This window comes from Piliocolobus tephrosceles, chromosome 6 (genome assembly GCF_002776525.5).
Source record: "Piliocolobus tephrosceles isolate RC106 chromosome 6, ASM277652v3, whole genome shotgun sequence".
NCBI lineage: Eukaryota > Metazoa > Chordata > Mammalia > Primates > Cercopithecidae > Piliocolobus > Piliocolobus tephrosceles.
The window spans coordinates 42,214,204-42,238,543 of record NC_045439.1 but is presented as its reverse complement, the minus strand read 5'-3'; the positions used below and the strand labels follow the sequence as shown (position 1 = coordinate 42,238,543).

Here is a 24,340-nt window from a genome sequence, read left to right as displayed (position 1 = left end):
ATGTATATTTATTTATTTATTTTTGAGACAGAGTCTAGCTCTGTTGCCCAGGCTGGAGTGCAGTGCCACAATCTCAGCTCACTGCAACCTCCACCTCCCTGGTTCAAGTGATTATCCTGCCTCAGCCTCCCAAGTAGCTGAGATCAGAGGTGCACATCACCATGCCCAGTTAACGTTTGTATTTTTAGTAGAGACAGGGTTTCACCGTGTTAGCCAGGATGTTCTCGATCTCCTGACCTCGTGATCCTCCCGTCTCGGCCTCCCAAAGTGCTGGGATTACAGGCGTGAGCCACTGCACCCAGCCTATTTTGATTTTTATTGAACTTATACTAAACTAAGCATTTATCATGTGTTAACCCTGCAATCACTCTGTGAGGTGGGAACTACACACCGTCCCCCACTTCACAAATGAAAATGAGGCACAGAGAGGATAAGTAATCTGCCCAAGAGCACACAGCTGGCAAATGGCAGAGCTAGGCTTCATGCTGGGGCTCCGCGCTCTTAATAAACATGCTGCACTACCTCCAATATAATAATGAACAGCCTCTTCTCTTCTTTCACTGTAATAGTAAAAATAGAATTATAACTATAATTCAGAGCCACAGAGTTTCCTAAATCGACTAATATTAAAGTCTACAACATAAAAGAATCAAATTGGAAAGAATAACTTTTATATCTATATACTTACAGATTTCCAAGATTTCTTATTTGCACCAATTTTCCGAATCCTCTCTTTACCAGCCTCCTCTGTAGTTGGTAGAGAGACAATGCTGTCATGCAGAAGAATACTGTCACACAGTAGCCAACTGACCAAGGAAATTCTGATATTGGGACTGCACAGTTTTAGTTTCCCAGCTGAATGAATATGGAGGTCTGTCTAATTCAGATGCTTGTTTTTCTTTAGGCTTCAAATCTTGTTGACATTTATTCCAAATTTTCTACTCATTTTTTGGTCCTTCAGAGTGAAAAGTGGTGTCTCTCTCAAAGTTCTTGGCCAGGATAGCTTCACTCTTATCCTAAATAAGCCAATATACAGATTAAACTTCCTGTTTGAAATTTAATACTGAGACATCTATTCCCCTTCTTTTGAAATATAAAGTCATAGCACAAAACTTCAGGAGAAAAGACCTTCAATGGAATGAGTTAGTCATAGCTGGCCACCATGGCTCATGCCTGTAATCCCAGCACTTTGTGGGGCCAAGGCAGGTAGATCGCCTGAGGTGAGGAGTTCGAGACCAACCTGACCAACATCTCTACTAAAAATACAAAAATTAGCTGGGTGTGGTGGTGGGTGCCTGTAATCCCAGTTACTTGGGAGGCTGAGATAGGAGAACGGCTTGAAATCAGGAGGTGGAGGTTGCAGTGAGCAGAGATGTCACCATTGCACTTCTGCCTGGGTGACAAGAGAGAAACTCCATCTCAAAAAAAGAGTCAGTCACATAAGTAAGACAAGGATATACTCAGAAGAGCAAACTAGAACAGCAAGAGGTATTGAAATTACGTTATGGAGAAACTGCTTTGAGAACACAAGAAAATTAGCTTAGAGGGGCAGCTAACCAAAGAGTCCCATTTGATATGGGTAAACTCATTACAGAAAAATGTGAGGTAATAAATGTATAAGAAATGATAGAAATTTTAAAAATCAGCGTTTTGAAATGCCTTGCCTTTTGAAATAAGATTCAGGCAAAGACCAGCCGGGCGCGGTGGCTCACGTCTCTAATCCCAGGACTTTGGGAGACCGAGGCGGGCAAATCACGAGGTCAGGAGATCTAGACCATTCTGGTTAACACGGTGAAACCCTGTCTCTACTAAAAATACAAAAAATTATCCAGGCTTGGTGGTGGGTGCCTGTAGTCCCAGCTACTCGGGAGGCTGAGGCGGGAGAATGGTGTGAACCTGAAAGGCAGAGCTTGCAATGAGCTGAAATCATGCCACTGTGCTTCAGCCTAGGCGACAGAGCGAAATTCCGTCTCAAAAAAAAAAAAAAAAGATTCAAAGAACGACAATGGAAGCTAAGATCATTAAGTGAAAAGCTTATAAAGACTTAATTATGGTTATAGAATACAATTTAAATAACAATTTCAATACTGTGAAAGTGTAAGTGAAAGAAGTCACATTTCTTTTCCCTAACCTTTCCCCTGCACTTTTCTAATCATTCTGTTTCCATTGAAAATGTGACACAAAAAACAAAAAACAAAAAACAAAAAAAAAAAAGAAAATGTGACAGGAGGCCGGGCGCGGTGGCTCAAGCCTGTAATCCCAGCACTTTGGGAGGCCGAGACGGGCGGATCATGAGGTCAGGAGATCGAGACCATCCTGGCTAACCCGGTGAAACCCAGTCTCTACTAAAAAACACAAAAAACTAGCTGGGCAAGGTGGCGGGCGCCTGTAGTCCCAGCTACTTGGGAGGCTGAGGCAGGATAATGGCGTGAACCCAGGAGGCGGAGCTTGCAGTGAGCTGAGATCTGGCCACTGCACTCCAGCCTGGGCGACACAGCGAGACTCCGTCTCAAAAAAAAAAAAAAAGAAATATGACAGGAAAAAAAAATAATAATGTTCTACTTCTTTCTCTAAACTCCCACAGGAGAATTCTACCAAGTCTTTTTTGTTTTGTTTTGTTTTGAGACAGGGTCTCACTGTGTCACCCAGGTTGGAGTGTGGTGCCGTCATTGCTCACTGTAGCCTCCACCTCCTGGGCTCAAGCAATCCTCCCACTTTGGCCTCCTGAGTGGCTGGGACCACAGGTGTACACCACCACACCCAGCTAATTTTTTCCTTTTTTTTTTTTTGTAGAGACAGGGTCTCACTATGTTCTCCAGGTTGGTCTTGAACTCCTGGCCTCAAGTGATCCTCCTGTCTTGGCCTCCCAAACTGTTAGGATAATAGGTGTGAGCCATTATCCTATTATCTAGAATTCTTACCACCTTCAACCCTGGGAGCTGAATAATCAAGTTCAGTTTCTGGGCTTCTTGTCATATAAAACCAAGACATAGAAGGAAAGTTGGAATTGTTAAAGTAATGATAAGTTTGCATCACTAAAAGCCTTGGAAAAACAAGCAGCATAAAAAAAAGAAAAGATCAGAGCTGTATGGACTCTAATTCTGAGAGAATTATTCAGAAATCTTAGAGATTAGTGACAGAATTTTTTTTTTTTTTTTGAGATGGACTCTCACTCTGTCTCCCAGGCTGGAGTGCAATGGCACAATCTCGGCTCACTGCAATCTCTGCCTCCCAGGTTCCAGCAATTCTCCTGCATCAGCTTCCCTGGTAGCTGAGATTACAGGTACCTGCCACCGTGCCCAGCTAATTTTTTTGTATTTTTAGTAGAGGTGGGGTTTTGCCACATTGACCAGGCTGGTCTCCAACTCCTGAGTTCAGGGGATCCACCCACCTCGGCCTCCCAAAGTGCTGCGATTACAGGCATAAACAACCACATCCTGTCTTTTTTTTTTTTTTTTTTTTGAGACAGTTTCGCTCTTGTTGCCCAGGCTGGAGTGCAATGGTGCCATATTGGCTCAATGCAACCTCCACCTCCCAGGGTTCAAGCGATTCTCCTGCCTCAGCCTCCTAAGTAGCTGGGATTACAGGCCCCCACCACCACACCTGGCTAATTTTTGCATTTAGTAGAGATGGGGTTTCACCATGTTGGTCAGGCTGGTCTCGAACTCCTGACCTCAGGTGATCCACCCGCCTCGGCTTCCCAAAGTGCTGGGATTACAGATGTGAGCCACCGCACCCAGCCTAGTGACAGCATTTTTTTTTTTTTAAAGGAAGTGTTATCATGAATTACTTGAGAGAGGCAAATAAAGATTGGGATTACTTTAAACAAATTTGAAAGTCATTGGCCAGGTGTGGTGGCTCACGCTTATAATCCTAGCACTTTGGGAGATCAAGGCAGGAGAATCACTTGAGCCCAGGAGTTTGAGACCAGCCTGGGCAACATGGTGAAACTCCATCTCTCCACAAAATACAAAAAACTAGCCAGGGGTGGTAGTGAATGCCAGTAGTTCCAAGTAAACCACCGAGCATGCTGAGGTGAGAAGGTGGCTTAAACCCAGGAGGCGGAGGTTTCAGTGAGCCAAGATTGCACCAACCCACTCCAGCCTGGGTGAGAGAGTGAGACTCTGTCTCAAAAAAAACAGGAAGTAGTTGCTGAACTTTTTTTTTTTTTCATTATTATTATACTTTAAGTTCTAGGGTACACGTGCGTAACGTGCAGGTTTGTTACATATGTATACTTGTGCCATGTTGGTGTGCTGCACCCATCAACTCGTCAGCACCCATCAATTCGTCATTTATATCAGGTATAACTCCCAATGCAATCCCTCTCCCCTCCCCCGCCCAGTTGCTGAACTTTTTAAAGGAAACCCTGCACATTATTTAGGTCATATAGGACCTTGTTTTACATGCAGATTATATAACAAATTTATAGGCTAAGGATTTGTTTCTTTGTTTCTTTTTTTTTTTTTTGAGATGGAGTTTCACTCTTGTTGCCCAGGCTGGAGTGTGGCACCATCTCGGCTCACCGCAACCTCCGCCTCCCAGATTCAAGCGATTCTCCTGCCTCAGCCTCCCAAGTAGCTGGGATTACAGACATGCGCCACTATGCCTGGCTAATTTTGTATTTTTAGTAGAGACCGGGTTTCTCCATGTTGGTCAGGCTGGTCTCGAACTCCTGATGTCAGGTGATCCACCCACCTCGGCCTCCCAAAGTGCTGGGATTACAGGTGTGAGCCACTGAGCCTCGCATAGTCTGAGGATTTCAAAATAAACTTTTACTATCTCCTTGACAATAATCTGTCTCCCATCCTCCTCTCCCAGACTTCAGTAACACTTTCTGCTAATCATATGAATCACTGTCTGTTGGAGACCAGCCTCATTCTCTTCTTCTAAACCCAGCTCATACCCTAATTCTAGATGTTAGTGGCCCATGTAGATAACCCACTAAACAATTTAGCTATCACAGAGATGATACTGAAGATCCTTCAGCCAGGTGTGGTGGCTCACACCTGTAATCCCAGTACTTTGGGATGAGGTCAGGAGTTTGAGACTAGCCTGGCCAACGTGGTGAAACCCCATCTCTAGTAGAAATTTAAAAATTAGCTGCGAGTGGTGGCACATGCCTGTAATCCCAGATACTTGGGAGGCTGAGGGAAGAGAATCACTTGAACCCGGGAGGCGGAGGTTGCAGTGAGCACAGATTACTCCACTGCATTCCAGCCTCGGCGACAGGGCAAGACTTCATCTCAAACAAAACAAAACAAAACAAAACAAAAAAACAGAACTGCTTCTAGTCCGCCATGCTGTACTGCTTCCGTTGATCCTCCTTTAAGAAGAAGACCAACAAACTACTCAACACTTATCAATTATCTCCTGGAATAACCCAAGGTAATAAAAATCATGTCTCTTCAAAAAGCAATAAAAATTTCTCCTCACCTTCGCCATGAAAATATCCAAGAAATCTTATTGTCCATTCATATGCCTATAAGGGATGAATCTGTTAGTGCCTGAGAACTTCTCCGAAAAGTCTGCTTTTCTCTCTGCCTTTTCTCTTTCAACCAGATGTACTCTGTGTAAGATATCAGTAGGCAACCATATAATGAAACCAACTCAACCAATCTTCAAATTTCAACTTAAAATAACAAAAAGAGCCAACGATGCCAATATGGTGCATTGAGTGAGTCCTATGCAGAGCCCAAAGGTGCTACTATGGCTTCCAATGGGGTTCCCATTGGCACTGCCAGCTGGGCAAGTAAAGCTCCCAAAATTCCAGACAATGTGGAAGATTGGCTTCAGGGAATCTACTGCTTTGCTACCCATAGCAATGATTTCTGGAGGAACTTGATCCTCAATTTGGGACTCTTGCTTTCAAAGTTTGGCTGGCCAGGTACTTGAGTGGCATTGACCTCATGGTGTTAGAGGAACCTCTCCTTACCAGACCTCTGGTTTGATAAAACATGACCAGAGTGACTCCATCTTGAAATGAGTAGCTAGGCACTCACAAGGCCTCTGTAAGGTTAATGCTTGTGGTCTGAAAATAGCCATACCCAAGCTGACCACCAATTATAATTACAGAATATTTGTGGCCATACAGAACATCTCCCACCAATCCTGCAGAATGTCCAGATGTCCTAAGAGTGTAGCCCACTTTATTAAAGATGCTGTTAATGAGCAGGCTTAGGCTGAAAGATTAATGGTCATCTATAACACCAATAGCCCCTACCTTTAGTGAGCATATCTGCATGTTCCAAGTTAATTATAGCTTCTGGTAAGTTTCTTATAAATAGAGACACTAACAAGGATGGTGTGTTCCTACTGCTTTCTGGGGATGACCTACTCTGTAACATTGTATGAACTTGCTTTTTTCTCTGTGCTGTGTGATTCCCCTTGAATTATTTCCTCTGCAAGATCCAGTAACCTGCTCTTGGGGTCTGGATTGGGACCCTCTTTTCTGGCAACAGTGTACCTCCGGAAGGAGTGTAGTCAAGTAGACAAATGGAATCCTGCGCAATACCCAAACCTTCCAAAAACAGAGCCTACAACATGTGACCACCACAAGATATCCTGATGGCAGCTGAAGTTTGCTTCAGATGGGCGCCTTCCCTTTCCCTGCCTAGTTTCCTTTTGTTCCTTGAACCCACTCAGAATTCCATTCTCTGGTCAGTAGTCAGCCTTCAGTCAAAGCATTGCCCCTGTTCTGTAAAGTTCTGTGCATAGTTCCTAAGCTTCTGCAGGGGATGATCTTTGCTCTTACTCTGAGGAATAACAATAATTTTTTGTTTGTTTGTTTTTCTGTTTTTTGAGACAAAGTTTCGCTCTTGTTGCTCAGATTGGAGTGCAATGGTGCCATCTCGGGTCACTGCAACCTCTGCCTCCTGGGTTCAAGTGATTCTCCTGCCTCAGCCTCCTGAGTAGCTGGGGTTACAGGTGTGTGCCACCACTCCCGACTAATTTTTTGTATGTTTAGTGGAGACGGGGTTTCACCATCTTGGCCAGGTTGGTCTCAAACTTCTGACCTCAGGTGATCCACCCGCCTTGGCCTCCCAAAGTGCTGGGATTACAGGCCTAAGCTACCATGCCCAACTGTAAAATATGTTTCTTATGAAGAAAGCTGTGCAGTTATTCAAGTGCTTCTAGAGAGAGATCAGAAATGGTAGAGAAATGGGCCGGATGCAGTGGCTCATGCCCGTAATGAGCACTTTGGGAGGCCACGGTGGGTGGGTCACCTAGGTCGCAACATGGAGAAACACTGTCTCTACTAAAAATACAAAATTAGCCTGGCATGGTGGCGCATGCCTGTAATCCCAGCTACTCGGGAGGTTGAGACAGGAGAATCACTTGAACCCGGGAGGCAGAGGTTGCGGTGAGCCAAGATTGCGCCATTGCACTCCAGCCTGGGCAAAAAGAGAGCAACTCCATCTGGGGTGGGGAGGGGGGTGGAAAGAAAGAAATGGTAGATAAATGAAGAGAAAAACAATCCTGTGTTAAGTCCTGCAGTATTTCCCATGGTTGAGGTCAATTTTGAAGCCATTCTTTTAAAGGTGAAATTTGGGTGTGAATAGCTGCCTGCCACCACTGGTAATATTGTGACAATCAGGAGGTTCTGTCAGAGGCATTAGAACCAGAGCAACTCCATCTTGAATAGGGGCTGGGTAAAGTAAGGCTCAGAACTACTGGCTGCATTCCCAGGACTTAGGCATTCTTAGTCACAGGATGAGATAAGAGGTCAGCACAAGATACAGGTCACAAAGCCCCTGCTGATAAAACAGAACGTGAAAAAGAAGACAGCCAAAACCTACCAAGATAGTGACAAAGGTGACCTCTGGTTGTCCTCTGTGCTTATTATACACTAATTATAATGCATTAGCATGCTAAAAGACTCTCCCACCAGTGCCATGACAGTTTATAAATACTATGGCAACATCAAGAAGTTATCCTATACAGTCTAAAAAAAGGAGGAACCCTCAGTTCCGAGAAATGCCTGCCCCTTTCCAGAAAACTGATGAATAATCCACCCCTTGTTTAGAATATAATCAAGAAATAAATATACTCAGTTAAGCAGCCCATACTGTGATTCTACCTATGGAGTAGCCATTCTTTATTCCTTTACTTTCCCAATAAACTTGCTTTCACTTTATGGACTTGACCCTAATTCTTTCTTGTGTGAGGTCCAAGAACCCTCTCTTGGGGTCTAGATTGGGACCCATTCCCGGTAACAGTTCCACATGGATGCAGCTTTCTTTAGGGTAATATTCACACTACCCAAATGTCATTTAAAAAAATTTTTAATAACATCTTTCTGTGTTGTTATATATAAAATATATCTCTTTTTAAACATTTTTAAATTTTGGAGACAGGGTCTTGCTATGTTGCTCAGGCTGGTCTCAGACTGGTCCTAAGCTATCCTCCTGCCTCAGCCTCCCAAGTATCTGGGACTATAGGTGGCATTTGGCTACAGTATGTTTCCTTCTTTTTTTGATTTGAGACGGAGTCTCGCTCTGTCATCCAGGCTGGAGTGCAGTGGTACAATCACAACTCACTGCAAGCTCCGCCTCCTGGGTTCATGCCATTCTCCTGCCTCAGCCTCCTGAGCAGCTGGAACTGCAGGCGCCCGCCACCAGGCCTGGCTAATTTTTTTGTATTTTTAGTAGAGACGGGGTTTCACCATGTTAGCCAGGATGGTCTTGATCTCCAACCTTGTGATCCGCCCGCCTCAGCCTCCCAAGGTGCTGGGATTACAGGAGTGAACCACTGTGCCTGGCCTACAGTATGTTTCTTGAAAATGCTAAGCATTAGTTTTTTTTTTTTAAAAATCTTGTCTTGTACTGAAATGACTATACTGAAACCACCTGTGCAAAACTATGCCTGAGACAGTGAAAGAGATCTAACTTAACTGACTCCATCTTGTTTCTAACCTCCAAACTGTCCTTGTGCATTCCTGGGTGTAGGCTGAACTAACTTTGGGAGAAACTTACTTTATAGTTTATAGTTTAAAACAAAGACAACAGCCCTTTCCCAAAGCAGACCTCCTTCTTGCGTGGAGACTAGATTGCCTTGGTAGGACTAACATTAGCCACAAGATTAGAAATTATGGTTTAGGAGTCATGCAGCTGGGGGCTACAAGATTCTGACCCTCCCTAAACTGCTCCTAAGATCAGTACTTGAGATATTTTGCAGACCCTGCACTTGATGGGTCAGCTGGCACCACCATAAACCGGCTTATCTGATCTTGTAGTCCCCACCCAGGAATTGACTCAGCTCAAGAAGACAGCTTCCATTCCCTATGATTTCATCTCTGACCAATCAGCACTCATGGTTCACTGGCTTCCTCCCACCCACCATGTTGTCCTTAAAAACTCTGAAGGCAGAATGCTCGTGGATACAGATTTGAGAAATAATAAAACTCTGATCTCCCGCACAGCCAGCTCTGTGTGAATTTATCTTTCCCTATTGCAATCCCCCTGTCTTGAGAAATCGTCTCTGTCTAGGCAGCGGGCAACATGAACCCACTGGGCAGTTACAATGCCATCTATCTTTAAAGTAATTATTGAAATTGTCGGGTTTATCATGTTATTTATTGTTTTTCCCATCTATTCTCTGTTCCTTTACTACTACTCTACCACTTTAATTTGGATTAATAAAGTTTTTGTTTGTTCATTTATTTTTTGAGAGGGAGTCTCACTGTGTTGCCCAGGCTGGAACGCAGTAGCGCAATCGCTGCTCACTGCAACCTGATTCCCTGGTTCAAACAATTCTCCTGCCTCAGCCTCCCCAGAAGCTGGAATTACAGATATGTGCCACCACGCCTAGTTAATTTTTGTATTTTTAGTAGAGACAGGGTTTCACCATGTTGGCCAGGATGGTTTCAATCTCCTGACCTCCTGATCTGCCCGTCTTGGCCTTCCAAAGTGCTGGGATTACAGGCGTGAGCCATTGCACCTGGCCAGGCATGCTCTACTTTGCCCAGGTATTTTTAGTAGAGATGGGGTTTCATCATGTTGGCCAGGCTGGTCTGGAACTCCTGGCCTCAAGTGGTCCACCTGGCTCAGCCTCCCAAAGTGCTGGGATTACAGGCATACAGGCATGAGCCACTGCGTCTGGCCTTGGATTAATAAAGTTTTTAATTTCATTTTTCTTCCATATTAAGTTTTTAATATCTTTTAAATTATTGTTTAGTTGTTAAGCTGGATTTTGTGATTACATAATGCATATTTGATTTATTACATTCTACTTTTTTATTTTTTATTTTATTTTTTTTGAGAGTCTCACTCTGTTGCCCAGGCTGGAGTGCAGTGGCGCCATCTTGGCTCACTGCAACCTCTGCCTCCCAGGTGCAAGCTATTCTTGTGCTTCAGCATCCCAGGTAGCTTGGATTACAGATGTGTGCCACCATACCTGGCTAATTTTTGTAATTTTAGTAGAGGTGGGTTTCACTATGTTGGCCAGGCTGATCTCGAACTCTTGACCTCAAGTGATCCGCCCTCCTCAGCCTCCCAAAGTACTCGGATTACAGGTGTGAGCCACCACACCCGGTCTATTACATTCTACTTTAATACTTTTGTGGTACCCCCTAAATAAAACATTTATGATAGCATAACTCCATCCACCATTTCTTGCCCTTGTACTTTTGATATATATTTTACTTTTTCATATATTATAAATTGTATAGAATTTTTTAAATTAACTGTCAGTACGAATTTCTATTTACCCTTTCTTTACTCCTTATTCTACCCTACAGTTCTCTGTAGCCACTAAGGATCATTTTCCTTCATCCTGAAAAATTGCCTGGTGTGTTTCTTAATAGTGTAGTTCTTTTTTTTTTTTTTTTTTTGAGACGGAGTCTTGCTCTGTCACCCAGGCTGGAGTGCAGTGGCCGGATCTCAGCTCACTGCAAGCTCCGTCTCCCGGGTTCACGCCATTCTCCTGCCTCAGCCTCCCGAGTAGCTGGGACTGCAGGCGCCCGCCATCTCGCCCGGCTAGTTTTTTGTATTTTAGTAGAGACGGGGTTTCACCGTGTTAGCCAGGATGGTCTCGATCTCCTGACCTCGTGATCCGCCCGTCTCGGCCTCCCAAAGTGCTGGGATTACAGGCTTGAGCCACCGCGCCCGGCCCTTAATAGTGTAGTTCTTCTGACAATAAATGTTTTCTTTTTTTTTCTTCTGAAACCATGTTTATTTCATCTTCAATTCTGAAGGATAATTTCACTGAGCATAGATTCTGGGTTGTCAGTATTTTTTCTTTCAGTACTTTAAGATGCCATTCAATTATCTTCTAACTTTTGGCTGGGAACAGTGGCTCATGCCTATAATCCCAGCACCTTGGGAGGCTGAGGTGGAAGGATTGCTTGAGCCCAGCAACTTAAGACCATCCTGGACAACAAAGTGAGACCTTGTATTTACAAAAAAAATTTTTTAAATTAGCTGGGCATGGTGGTATGTCCCTGTGGTACCCACTACTCAGAAGGCTGAGTCAGGAGCATCACTTATGCCCAGGTTTGAAGTTGCAGTAAGCCATGATTGTACCACTGCATTCCAGTCTGGGTGAGAGAGTAAGATCCCATCTCAAAAAAAGGAACTGCCTCAGCAATTACGGAGGCTGGCGTCAGGGGTGGTGACATGTGTCTATAGTCCCAACTACTCAGGAAGATCACTTGAGCCCAGGAGTTCAAGGTTGCAGTGAGCTATGATTGTGTTACTGCACTCTAGCCTGGGCGACAGAGTAAAATCCTGTCAAAAAAAAAAAAAAAAAAAAAATTCCTGGAAGTATAATTATAATGTCAAAGAAAATACAAATTTAAAACTTCCGGGCCAGGCATGGTGGTTCACACCTGTACCAATCCCAGCACTTTGGGAGGCCAAGGCAGGCAGATCACGAGTTCAAGAGATTGAGACCATCCTGGCCAACATGGTGAAACCCTATCTCTACTAAAAGTACAAAAATTAGCTGGGCGTGGTGGCGCCGCCTGCAGTCCCAGCTACTCAGGAGGCTGAGGCAGGAGACTTGCTTGAACCCGGGAGGCAGAGATTTCAGTGAGCCGAGATCGCGCAACTGGCTGTTTTCGTAGATATTATCAAATTACCCCTCAAAAAGGCTGTAAAAATGGGGCCTCTGCAAAAAGTAAACATTTTTTCTAGCAACTGCCTTTATAAGTACTTAGGTAAAAATATTTTGTCCTTCTATTCTCTGTGAAAGATTGATTCTCATTCTCTATTTGACCAATTTGCAACAGTTGACAGAATTAATTACCCCCTTTTCCATGAAACACATTCTTCACTTGTTTTCTTTCTTTTTTTTTTTTTTTAAGACAGAGTCTCACTCACTCTGTTGCTCAGGCTGGAGTGCAGTGGCATGATCTCAGCTCATTGCAATCTCTGCCCCCTGAGTTCAAGCAATTCTCCTGCCTCAGCCTCCCTAGGAACTGGGATTACAGGCGTGCACTACCACACCTGGCTAGTTTTTGTATTTTTAGTAGAGACAGGGGTTTCACCATGTTTGTCAGGCTGGTCTCGAACTCCTGACCTCAAGTGATCCGCCTGCCTTGGCCTCCCAAAGTGCTGGGATTATAGGTGTGATACCATGCCAGGCCTCTTCACTTGTCTTCTAAGGTGGGATGCTCTTGGGGTTTTCCTTAGAACACTCTGGACTCTCCTTTCCTTTTAAGAGACAGGGTCTTGCTCTGTTGCCTAGGTTGGAGTGCAGTGGGATGAGTATAGCTTACTGAAGTCTCCAACTCCTAGGCTCACAGGATCCTCGCACCTCAGCCTTCTGAGTAACTGGGACCATAGGCACATGCCACCACGCCCAGCTAATTTTTAAAATTTTAATTAATTAATTAATTTTGAGATGGAGTCTTGCTCTGTCTCCCAGGTTGGAGCGAAGTGGCACAATCTTGGCTTACTGCAACCTCTGCCTCCTGGGTTCAACGGATTCTCCTGCCTCGGCCTCCCGAGTAGCTGAGATTACAGGCACCAGCCATCGCACCAGGCTAATTTTTATATTTTTAGTAGAGATAGGGTTTCACTGTGTTGGCCAAGTTGGTCTCGAACTCCTGACCTCAGCTGATCCGCCCACCTCGGCCTCCAAAGTACTTGGATTACAGGCAACTTTTTTTAGTTTTTATTTTTGTAGAGACAGGGTCTTGCTATGTTGCTCAGGCTGTTCTACAAACTCCTGGATTCAAGTGACCTTCCTGTATTTGGTCTCCCAAAGTGGATTCTCCTTTGCAATCTTCCTTCTTGGTTCCTCCTGTCTCCTTGCATTCTGAACACGGAAAGGTTCTATGGGTTAGTCTTTGGTCCTCTTTCTACCTACACTCATTCCCTTGGTTGGATCTCATTCAGTCTCATGGATTTAAATATCTTCTCTCCATTTGGATGTCTAAGAGAAATCTAAAAATGTCTAAAGCCGAATTCATAATCCTTTTTTTTTTTGAGATAGAGTCTCACTCTGTTACTGAGGCTGGACTGCAGTTGTGCAATATCAGCTCACGACAACCTCCACCTCCTGGATTCAAGCAATTCTTGTCTCACAGCCTCCCATGTAGCTGGGATTACAGGCACTTACCACCATGACCAGCTAATTTTTGTATTTTTAGTAGAGACGGGGTTTCACCACGTTGGCCAGGCTGGTCTTGAACTCCTGGCCTCAGGTGATCCACCTGCCTCGGCCAACCAAAGTGCTAGGATTACAGGTGTGAGCCACCACACCCAGCCTCGAATTCATAATCTTAACCCCAAAACCTAGTCCTTCTACATTTTACCTTATTTCACCTCAGTGAATGACAATCCCATCTCTCCAGGTGCTCAAAGCAAATCCTTGCTTTCTTTCTTTTACATTCCAAGTTCCTCTCTTCATTAAGGTTTCTGCTCAGGTCGGATGCCCAAAGAAATCTCTCTTACCACATTTCTGAGACAACACTCTCCCACCTCCCAGCATCACTGCCTATACTCTTAGCTTGCCTATTTTTAAAACATAGCATGTCATAATCTCTAAAATTAGCCTATGTATTTCTTTACTTGATCGTTGTCTCCTCCACCAGAATATGAACTAAGAGCAGAAATTTTGCTGGTTTACTGGGGTATCTCTAGCATCTAACAGCAGTGCTGTTGGCATAGTGGCCACTCAATAATTATTTGCTCCATGAATAAATGATTTATGCAACTCATACATAGATACTGTCAAAACCCAGCCTGTTGAGGTGGTGAAGGCAGTAGATTTAGAGATGAAACATCAGATTTGGGGCCTATATCAGCTACAACTATGCAGCTTTGGGTGTTATCCTTCAAAATCTATCCCTCTCTGTAAAATGGGGTTTTTGCCATCTTCCTCAACCAATAAGAAAGCTGGAATAGTCAATATCTATTTGGTAGTATAAGACAAAAGATTCACTATCTGCAATTTACCAGAAACATTTCCTTCAATTTTCTTCTTAATTTCATCTGTTTAGGTACAACATGAGACTGTGTTTTAGGGTTATTATTATAACATCATTATATTACTAAGTCTGTGCCTTTAACATATCACTTGTGCAAACTTTAAGAATAGTAACTTTAAGGCCACGCACTCTGGCTCATGCCCATTATCCCGGCATTTTGGGAGGCCGAGGCAGACTAATCCCTTGAGATCAAGACCAGTCTGGTCAACATAGTGAAACCCCAACTCTATCAAAAATGGAAAAGTTAGCTGGCATGGTGGCATGTGCCTGTGGTCCAAGCTACTGGGGGCTGAGGTGGGAGGATCATTTCAACCCAGGAGGCAGAGGCTACAAAGACCGGAGATCCTGCCACTGCACTCCAGCCGGAGTGACATAGTGAGACTCTGTCTCAAAAACAAACAAAAAACAAAAACAATATATATATATATAAGAAATAATTACCAGAAATAGAAAATCACGAGATTACCTAATCCCATATATGGGGCTACTATAAATAACCTCAGAATTTAGAAATAAGAAAAAAATACTAAAAGCCCCCAAATTAATAAAAAATCAGTTTTAGGCCAGGTACGGTGGCTCACGCCTGTAATCCCAGCACTCTGGGAGGCCGAGGCGGGTGGATCACAAGGTCAGGAGTTCAAGACCAGCCTGACCAAGATGGTGAAACCCCCCTCTCTACTAAAAATACAAAAATTAGCCGGGCGTGGTGGTGGGCTAACTAGGTGGCGCCTGTAATCCCAGCTACTCGGGAAGCTGAGGCAGAGAACAGATTGAACCCAGGAAGCGGAGGTTGCAGTGAGCCAAAATCGCCACTGCACTCCATCCTGGGCGACAGAGTAAGACTCCGTCTCAGAAAAAAAAAATTTTAGATGAGCTCTGCCATTAGTTGAAACAGGCCACCATCAGAAACAGCCTGTAAAAGAAACCCGGTATCTGGTCAAGTCCTAAGTGACCTGAACCACGCATCTTCAGGACCATACTGGGATGACTGTAACCTGAGCGCGGTTCCTCCAGCACAGCAGGCACATTCATCGGACTCAGTAACTCAAGGGGCCAGTCCTCTCCAGCATCCCAGCTGCCGTCGCCCCTCAGCTCCCCAGGCAATCGCCCATCTTATTCCTTCTCCAGCGTGGACGCCTAAGGGGAGGGAGCATCCCTCCTCGAGGGTCAAATGGCATCTAGCTTATGAAGCCCGCGTGGATTCTCCAACCCCAGACTTGCTGCGGGGCGGGGACGACCTTCCCTGAGCCCTGGCAAACCCGGGGTGACCCCAACACCGAGGAGGCCATGAGCGCTCCAGCTATGACACTCCTTCCAGCTCGGAGGGGCCTGAAACAGCGGGCTGCGCTTCACCCAGGGCTGAGCGTCAGATTCAGCTGAGGAGATTCTAAAAGCGCGGTACTGGGCCCAGACCCGGGCCCTCCAGAGCAGAACGCGGAGGGGCCCAACCCCAGTCTGGTGGCGTAGGTGTGTGACAAAGTATGAAGGCGCGCCAAGCTCTCCAGTTTCACATGTGCTGTCGAGTCCAGCGCCCGCCACACTCCAGCGTGGGGACCCGCCCAAAACTCCCTGGAAGCCAGGCGATTGAGACCCCGCCACCGCTTCCCCAAAGACTGGGCGGATACTGGAGAAGCGCCTCCCGAACCCGCCAAACTGTCTCCCGCGAGACTGTCACGCCAGCCCCGCCCCGTAACTCTACTCCCTGATTGGCTGGAATTGGGGCCGGGTACCGAAGTGCTTTCCAGCTTAGTCTTCGGCCGGGTTTCCCGCCGAATGCAAAGGCGCACTGTGGACTGGCTCTTTCTTTCCGCCAATCATATCCGCCAGCCATTAATCACCGATTTTCTTCATCTTCCCCTCCCTCTTCCATCCCTCAGGCCCCGACCCTTTAGCTCTCAGCTGGTTAAGGGACGCAGGACCTTCCGGGCTGCGCATGCGCCGCCGCGTCTGCCAAGAAGCGGGCAGGGGCGCAGGCGCAGTAGTGTGATCCCCGCTGGCCCGTCCCTAAGCACGTGGGTTGGGCTGTCCTGCTTGGCTGCGGAGGGACTGGAACCTCAATATTGGTGGTGTCCATCGTGGGCAGCGGACTAATAAAGGCTATGGCGCCAGCAGAAATCCTGAACGGGAAGGAGATCTCCGCGTAAGCACCTAACATTGTTGTTGAGTGTGGGGCTGTGGACGAGGGCTCTGAGGGTGTACAGGTCCCCCGGACCCATTTTTTGCGGGAGGGACACTTGTAAGGAAAGAGTTAGGCCCATAGTACCGGAAGACCTGCAGCCAAAGAAGGAGATCCCGAGCACAACCTGCGTTTGCAAGTGGACTGCTTAGTGGCTGTAAGCCGCTGGCTCCTGTGCTTCGGGGAAAAGTCCTGTGCCGACTATACTCCCAAACGCGCAGCTGCTGGTGACTTTCTGCCGAGAGAGAGGGTAGTTGCGGCTTCCTGGAGACCCCCTAGTCAGAACTCAGAAATCCAATCTACTTAGTTCCCGTTAATTTGGAGGTGAGTAGATGGAGACTAGTGAGGTGACAAGGCTTGACAAGACCACAAGGCTGATAATGACAGAGGGTCCTTCCAGCTCATAGCTTTTCCCACTATATCATGGTCTTATCATATGCCAAGTGAAATCTAATACATTTTTCCTTTCTCTTCAATCTCGTGCTTCTCTCTAACAGCCATCTCTGTGCCCGGTCCTAGAGTTACTTGAAACTTAATTTGGCTCCTGAGTCCTGAGAATATTCTGCAGTTCACTTGACCTCTGCCTGTTCCACCCTTGCGGGACATCTGATTGCTTAATTAGTGGGTATCGTTGCCATCTTTACTCCCAGGAAGTAACACTGGCAGCTTTTTGTCTGGGAGGTGACTGGTGAGGAAAAATGAGAGTAGAAGGAAGAGGGAAAGATACATTCCCTCTAGTAGAGGAGAGAGGGAAAGATATATTCTGTGTGACCTTACTGAGTTTGCTCTTGGGACCTTTCACATCACCAGTTATTTAAGTAACTGTTGCCAGTCACAGCAGTTACTAAATTGTAATTGTCCTGTAACTCCTAACTTTGTAATAGAGGTTTTTGAGTGAATTACAAAGTCATTGGTGGTGAAAAGGCTGGGCCCAGTGTCTCATGCCTGTAATTCCAGCACTTTGGGAGGCCAAGGCGGGTGGATCACCTGAGGTCTGGAGCTCAAGACCAGCCTATCCAACATGGTGAAACCCCATCTCTACCAAAAATACAAAAGATTAGCCAAGTGTGGTGGCAGGTACCTGTAGTCCCAGCTACTTGGAAGGCTGAGGCAGGAGAATCGCTTGAACCCGGGGGTGGGGGTGGGGTGGAGGTTGCAGTGAGCGAGATGCGCCTTTGCATTCCAGCCTGGGCAACAAGAGCGAAACTCCGTCAAAAAAAAAAAAAAAAAAGAAATCACAATACTTATTGCTTAGTGCTTTTCAAATGTGGCTTGCTAAACTATATTTCTGCTTGACTTTTTTGTTTGCCTGTATTCGAACTTCCTTTTCCAGTGGCTTTTTTTTTTTTGATATAAAAATCTTCCTTTTAGAAGGACTGTGAAGAGATAATTCAGCGCATAATAACAGTGTAGATAATTTACTGCAACAATAATGCACCTTCCGGCACTGAGAACAGGTGCTCACTGAATACGCTTTCATTGATTGGAGAGTAAATTAAATATGTTTATCAACTCCATAAGGGCAAATACATGTATTGTCTTATTTTTGTCTATATCCTAAACACCTAGAAACCCTCTTTCGTGCCTTACTACTTGTGTGGTTTTAAGCAAATTAACTAATCTCTCTGTGCCAAAGTTTCCTCAGATGTTAAGTAAAAGTCATGTCTAGGTCACTGGGATGTCAGTAGAATTAAATGGGTTCCTAACAGATGATCATTTAGAATTCTTCCTGGCACATAATAAGTATTCAATATATGTTGTATTAATGATCAGTAATTAGTTAATGTATATATGAATGATTCATTATCTTTTTTTTTTTTTTACGTGGTAGCTGCTGCCTTAAGATCTATTTTTTTTTTTTTTTTTTTTGAGATGAAGTCTTGCTGTGTCCAATTTGGCTCACTGCAACCTCTGCCTCCTGCGTTCAAGCAATTCCCTCTCTCACATCAGCCTCCTGAGTAGCTGGGATTACAGGTGCCTGCCATCACGCCGAGCTAATTTTTTTTTTTTTTTTGAGATGGAGTTTCACTCTTGTCACCCAGACTGGAGTGCAATGGCGTGATCTCAGATCACTGCAACCTCTGCCTCCTGGGTTCAAGCGATTCTTCTGCCTCAGCCTCCCAAGTAACTGGGATTACAGGCATGCCACCATGTCCAGCTAGTTTGTTTGTTTGTTTGAGACAGAGTTTCACTCTTGTTGCCCAGGCTGGAGTGCAGTGGCACAATCTCAGCTCACTGCAACCTCCACCTCTCAGGTTCAAGTGATTCTCCTGCCTCAGCCTCCCGAGTAGCTGAGATTACAGGTGTGTGCCACCCCGCCTGGCTAATTTTTATATTTTTAGTAGAGATGGGCTTTCACCATGTTGGTCAGGCTGGTCTCTAACTCTTGACCCCCCCATGATCCACCCACCTCGGCCTCCCAAAATGCTGGGATTACAGGCGTGAGCCACCGCACCAGTCCTAGAATTTCTTAAAAATCCAGCCCACTTCCCGCATTCCATCCTGCGGATTAGGAAATCACTGGAGACCAGAAAAGTGGTGTGATTTGTCCAAGGGTGAATGGCAATGGCTCAACTAAAACTAATGTCTTCACTCAGTATATGATGTTTTTCATTCTAACCAGCACTTACTACTTGCTAAAAGGAATTTCATAAGCTTTTCTTTCTTTCTTTCTTTTTTTTTTTCCAGACAGGATCTCGCTCTGTTGTTCAGGCTGGAGTGCAATGGCCCAATGTTGTCTCACTGTAACCTCCATCTCCTGGGTTCAAACGATTCTCCCGCCTCAGCCTCCCAGGTAGCTGGGACTACAGGCATGCACTACCATGCCCGGCTAATTTTTGTATTTTTAGTAGAGACGGGGTTTCACCATGTTTGTCAGGCTGGTCTTGAACTCCTGACCTCAGGTTTCACCATGTTGGTCAGGCTGGTCTTGAACTCCTGACCTCAAGTGATCTGTCCGCCCCGGCCTCCTAAAGTGCTAGGATTACAGGCGTGAGTCACTGCGCCCAGCGCTTTGCTTTTTCTTTATAGTCTTCCTCTCATTACTATGTTTCCCACCCTGCTGAGAATGCTATCCCTGACTTTCGTCCTCTTCTGTTATTCTCCTTTTATACCTTCCTGGGATCCCGAACATTGACAAAATTCAGCATTCCAGATTCCTTCTCTACCTGCTCTACTCTGTGGGAAACTGGGTACTTACATGATGGATTTAGTTGCCAAATTATCTTTCTTTGGAAGTAAAAGCCCCATTTCTTCCTCACGGGGAATTCTAAGGTTGCAGCCTGAATTTGACAACTGGGGGAAGGTCTGAGAGGTAGAGACAAGTATCCGTTCTTTGTGGGTATTTATTCACTTACTCAACAAATAGCTGTGTGTGTCCTCTAAGCCAGGCAATCTTCAAAGCTCTGAGACTCTTAACAGTGAACAGCCCAAATCCCTACCCTCATGAAATTTGCATACTGATGGGTAGAGACAGACGTTGAAATAGGTGAAACACATTATGAGCTGGTGGGAAGCACAAAGAGAACACCAGAGCAGAAAAGAGGGACAGGAATTTCTGTGGCTTGGTGGCTGCAATTTTAAATATGGGAGTCATAGTCTTTGTAAAAGTGACTTACGGGCAAAGACTTGAAGGAGGTGGAGCCATAAGCCTGCCAATTTTGTGGGGGAAATAGCTCCTGACCAAAAGCACAGCCTGTGCCCTGGACCTTTGTCCTCACCAGTTAGTAAATTAGTGCTTTGGGGGTCAATGGCAATGGCCCTGTGAGAAGCTGACTGAGTAGAGGCTCCTGAGTAGAGGAACTTGACCCTGCCCTGGGCAGAAGTCTTTTAAAAGATTATGCAAAGTGGGAGAAGGATGTGCATTAGATAGTGTTGGAAGACCCAGCTTGCTTTGTAGACAAGAAAGCATAGTTGTTCTGTAAGTACGCCTTTCAAAGTGGGGCTTACTACAGTTATATGATTTCTTTGGTTTTCCTTTCCCTTAATTTGCTATAATTAGGCCTGCTGTCTCCATTGGTGGCATTTTTCTTGATTAAGTCTCCTTTGTAAAGAGACTGGTTGTGAAGAGGCAGATGGTTTGAGTAGGTGCTGCGAGTGTTTGCTGGCCAAGTGCAAGGCAAGTGGGGTATGTTTGTAAGCTGGCTGTGGATGGTAGCTCCAGAGCCTCAGCATGGTGCTGCCTCCTTCTCTGTGCATCACTGGGTCATGCAATTTACCTCTGTGCCTTAGCTTCTGTATATTGGAGTAGTAATGTCACCTAACTCATAAGGTTGTTAGAATTAAATGAGTTAATACCTATAAAGCATTTAGAGAAGCCGTTGGTACACAGTAAGTTTTAGTAAATAGGTACTTAGAAAGTACTCATTGAATAAAAAAGTTATGGGTGTCTTTATCCAGCCTGTACCTTTGGGATCTGGCTTATAATCTTGAGGCTTAAAATTAGAATTTATCCTAGTGATCAAAGATAAAAGTTTGGAACCTTGGCTGTACGTTTTAGCTACAGGGCTAGAAGAACTGTTTTTGTAAAAATAATTTGCTTGCCATAGTGAAGGGCAGATCTTCTTGGTTACTGAGTTAACATGGATAAGGCTTTTACTTTGTCTTGTAGATTAAATACATGTAGGCCCTTTTATGCTTAAAAAGATTTGCCTGGACAGGGCGTGGTGGCTCATGCCTGTAATCCTAGGACTTTGGGAGGCCAAGGCAGGTGGATCACCTAAGTTCAGGAGTTGGAGACCAGCCTGACTAACATGGTGAAACCCCGTCTTTAGTAAAAATACAAAATTAGCCGGGCGTGGTGGCACATGCCTGTAATCCCAGCTACACCAGAGGCTGAGGCAGGAGGATGGCTTGAACCTGGGAGGAGGAGGTTGCAGTGAGCCAAGATGGCACCATTGCACTCCAGTCTGGGCAATAAGAGCAAAACTCCATCTCAAAAAAAAAAAAAAAAATTTTGCCTGTAATGAACTCCAAAGTGCAGGTTGCTCAAAAGTTACATGGAACCTTGACTGTCATAGCTGGATTGCTTCTGGAAGCCTGTGCAGGAGAGGTCAGAGTTCCAGAGAGGCTGGGACCTTCAGCTAGGACTCCAGCCAGGCTGTTGGGCAGGTAGCAGCAGAGCCCTGAGCTGGCAGCCAACTGCTATGGTCATGGCACCTGATTGGGGATGTGGTTTGCAAATAAGTGTCTGTCCTTGTCCATCAGGGGGGTTGGGATCAGGCAGTTTGGGATTTGGGTAGTGGGGTTCTGAGCAGAGGTGTATGGTTCCCTGTTACATTCCCTATTTTCATGAAGAATCTTCTAGAAGGAAAGCTGGCCTAGCACAGAAGAGGGTCCTTGGAGTGGAGGGAAATGGCTCCCTTCTCCTCTAATTGACTCAGTAGAGGTTGGTAGAATAGAGGTTAGTGGGCAGGGACTGCTTGTGTGGCCTTGGAAAAGTTAGCCTCACTTTCCTCTCTGTGCAATAGGGATGATGAGAACTACTTCCTGAGGTTGCCCCAAGGATTAAAATAATGTAAGACTCTCAAAACAAGCTTCTGTGACATCCCATCCACAGTGCAGAAGGCCCCCATTACCCCTGCACTGTGCAGTTGGCTCTCCTTTGCTCCCCTTAATTGACCAAAAAGCAGCTTCTGGCACCTTGTAAATCCTTGACCTCGAAGAAGTGGGTGGCTAAAGGTGCCACAGTCAAGAATCCTCAGACGCTCAGCTACTACCCTTCCCTTCAATTTTGCAGTTTGACACTTTAGCCAGAAGCTAAGTGACCTGCACAGGTGTTCCAAGGTTGGTGGCAGAGGCTCGATGGTGCATTTCTTTCCCTGCCATGGGCTTGTCATTGGCTTGCTAGAAGGAATTGCAAACTTCTACACCTCAGCAGGAGACACCCTGACTTTGATTCTCTCTGAGGCCTTTGCATTGTAAGGAAATCATTCCACCCGTCAGTCTGGTTGGGAAGCACCCAAACAGATTCTTTTCAAAAAGTCATTTTTCAGGTTATAGTCCAATTTTGACTGGTTAGAGACAGGTCAGACCTACTTACTTTGCTGGCTCAGCCATTTTTTTTTTTTGCCCCTCACCACAAGCCTGGACAGGAGATGGACTGCTTGGTATCTGGTGATTGAGAGGTCCCAGGAGATAAGGGAGCATTTCTGTGAAAGGTTTTGCCAGAGCCTGTCAGGAACTTAATCTTAATCTTGACTGCAATGAATGACTTAACATGATAAGTGATCTTTGGGTTTAGGTGCCCAAATACCAGCCCCTCCTTAGTTAGCAGCCTTTTAGACCTAACCTTTTCTACCTAAGGTTTTCTTTAGTCTTTTTGAAAAGCAGGAAGGCCAGGTCCTTGTGAGGCTTTTCTCATTATGAGCTCTTGGCAGGTTCTTCCCTCCAAGTGGAGAACCCTTACTTCCTCCATTCTTTCTACATTCCCCTCTGATGATCCAGAGGCCTGCAAGGGACCTAGAGTTGTTCATTGGAGCCCTTGTCAGCTCTAGTGGCCAGATCTATGGTTAGGTAATCCTCCAATGGTGGACTAATTCTCAGAGTTAGAATTGGGGGTCTGCCTGTTCTCACCAGCAGACCTGCTGGTATCACCTCTCCTTTGTTGACATATAGTTAAGCATAGCTTCTTACAGATCCTCGTACATAGCTTCTTACAGATCCTCGTACTCAGAGCCAACCCTGTCTTGTCTCAAAACTCTTGCTACTGGCAGAAGGTGATAAAATTGTGGCCTGGAGGCAAAATGTTTTTTGTTTGGCTTACAGAATTAGATTACTTCCCAACACATTTATTACTTTACGACATTAGATTACTTCCCAACACATTTATACCTGTAGTTACACATAAAAATCTGGATGCCTGACTTTTTGAAAGGTATGAAAAGTTTAGCAATACTATGCTGTCTATTCTTCATGCCACCAATTCGTTGGATCTGAGTAGATGCTGCCTGCCCCCTTCATCCTTGAGTGGCTGGGGGTGGGGGAGGTGGGACCTCATTGTTCAGGAATCCTACCACACTTGGTTGCCTGTACCAGGACTCTGAAGGTGCTTTTCTCTTTGAGACCTTTTTCTGAATGAACTTAACGGTCCACTTTTAAAATACTAAATTTTATAAAGCCTTAACCAATCCAACCCAGTCCATTTATTGCACTAGATCAGAGGCTGTCAAATGGGGCAGTTTTTTACTCCCTCTACCTCAGGGCATTGGGCATGCCTGGAGTCTTTTGGATTGTCATACGGGGAAGGGGTGTACTATTGGCATCTAGCGGTAGAAGCCAGGACTAGTGCCAAGCATCCCGCAGTGCACTGGATAGTTCCCATAACAAAGGATGATCTGGTCCAAATGTCAGTGGTGCTGAGACTGAAAAACCCTGATCCAGAAGCTTAACGTGAGTTATTGTGTCACTGTGCGTGTGGATTAATGTTGGTCTTTACCCTTACTAAGAAATATGGGATTCATTAAAATTTTACACTATTCTGACTTTTTTCATGTCATAAATATCAAGCAGTTTACTTTTGCTTTCTTAGGGCTTTGAGTTAGAGAGAATTGGATGGAAGAACTTTACATTGTAAACTTCCAATGAAGCATAAAATAGTTTCCTCACATTAAGCTTTCAAATATGTGTTTGAGATACCTGTCAAATTTGGTAAATGTTTGGGTTAAATTATAACAATTTGGCCGGGCGCGGTGGCTCAAGCCTGTAATCACAGCACTTTGGGAGGCCGAGAC

At 45.1% G+C, this 24,340-nt stretch overlaps 1 protein-coding gene and 1 long non-coding RNA gene across 2 annotated transcripts in view; one reads left to right on the top strand and one right to left on the bottom strand.

The window, feature by feature from the left end:
* Window positions 1-267: 267 nt before the first annotated feature.
* LOC111555850 lies at window positions 268-16,372 on the bottom strand. Its single transcript, XR_002735661.3, has 4 exons — window positions 16,165-16,372; window positions 5,437-5,569; window positions 689-1,016; window positions 268-560 (listed from the first exon to the last, which is right to left on the bottom strand). It is a non-coding gene; the product is annotated as an uncharacterized LOC111555850 (long non-coding RNA).
* MTHFD1 (methylenetetrahydrofolate dehydrogenase, cyclohydrolase and formyltetrahydrofolate synthetase 1) overlaps window positions 16,139-24,340 on the top strand; it is a 77,781-nt gene continuing 69,579 nt past the window's right edge. The window contains exon 1 of the mRNA XM_023232167.3: window positions 16,139-16,574. Within this exon, the coding sequence (XP_023087935.1) occupies window positions 16,534-16,574 (41 nt within the window). The 5' untranslated portion in view covers window positions 16,139-16,533. The remainder of the gene's footprint in view (window positions 16,575-24,340) is intronic.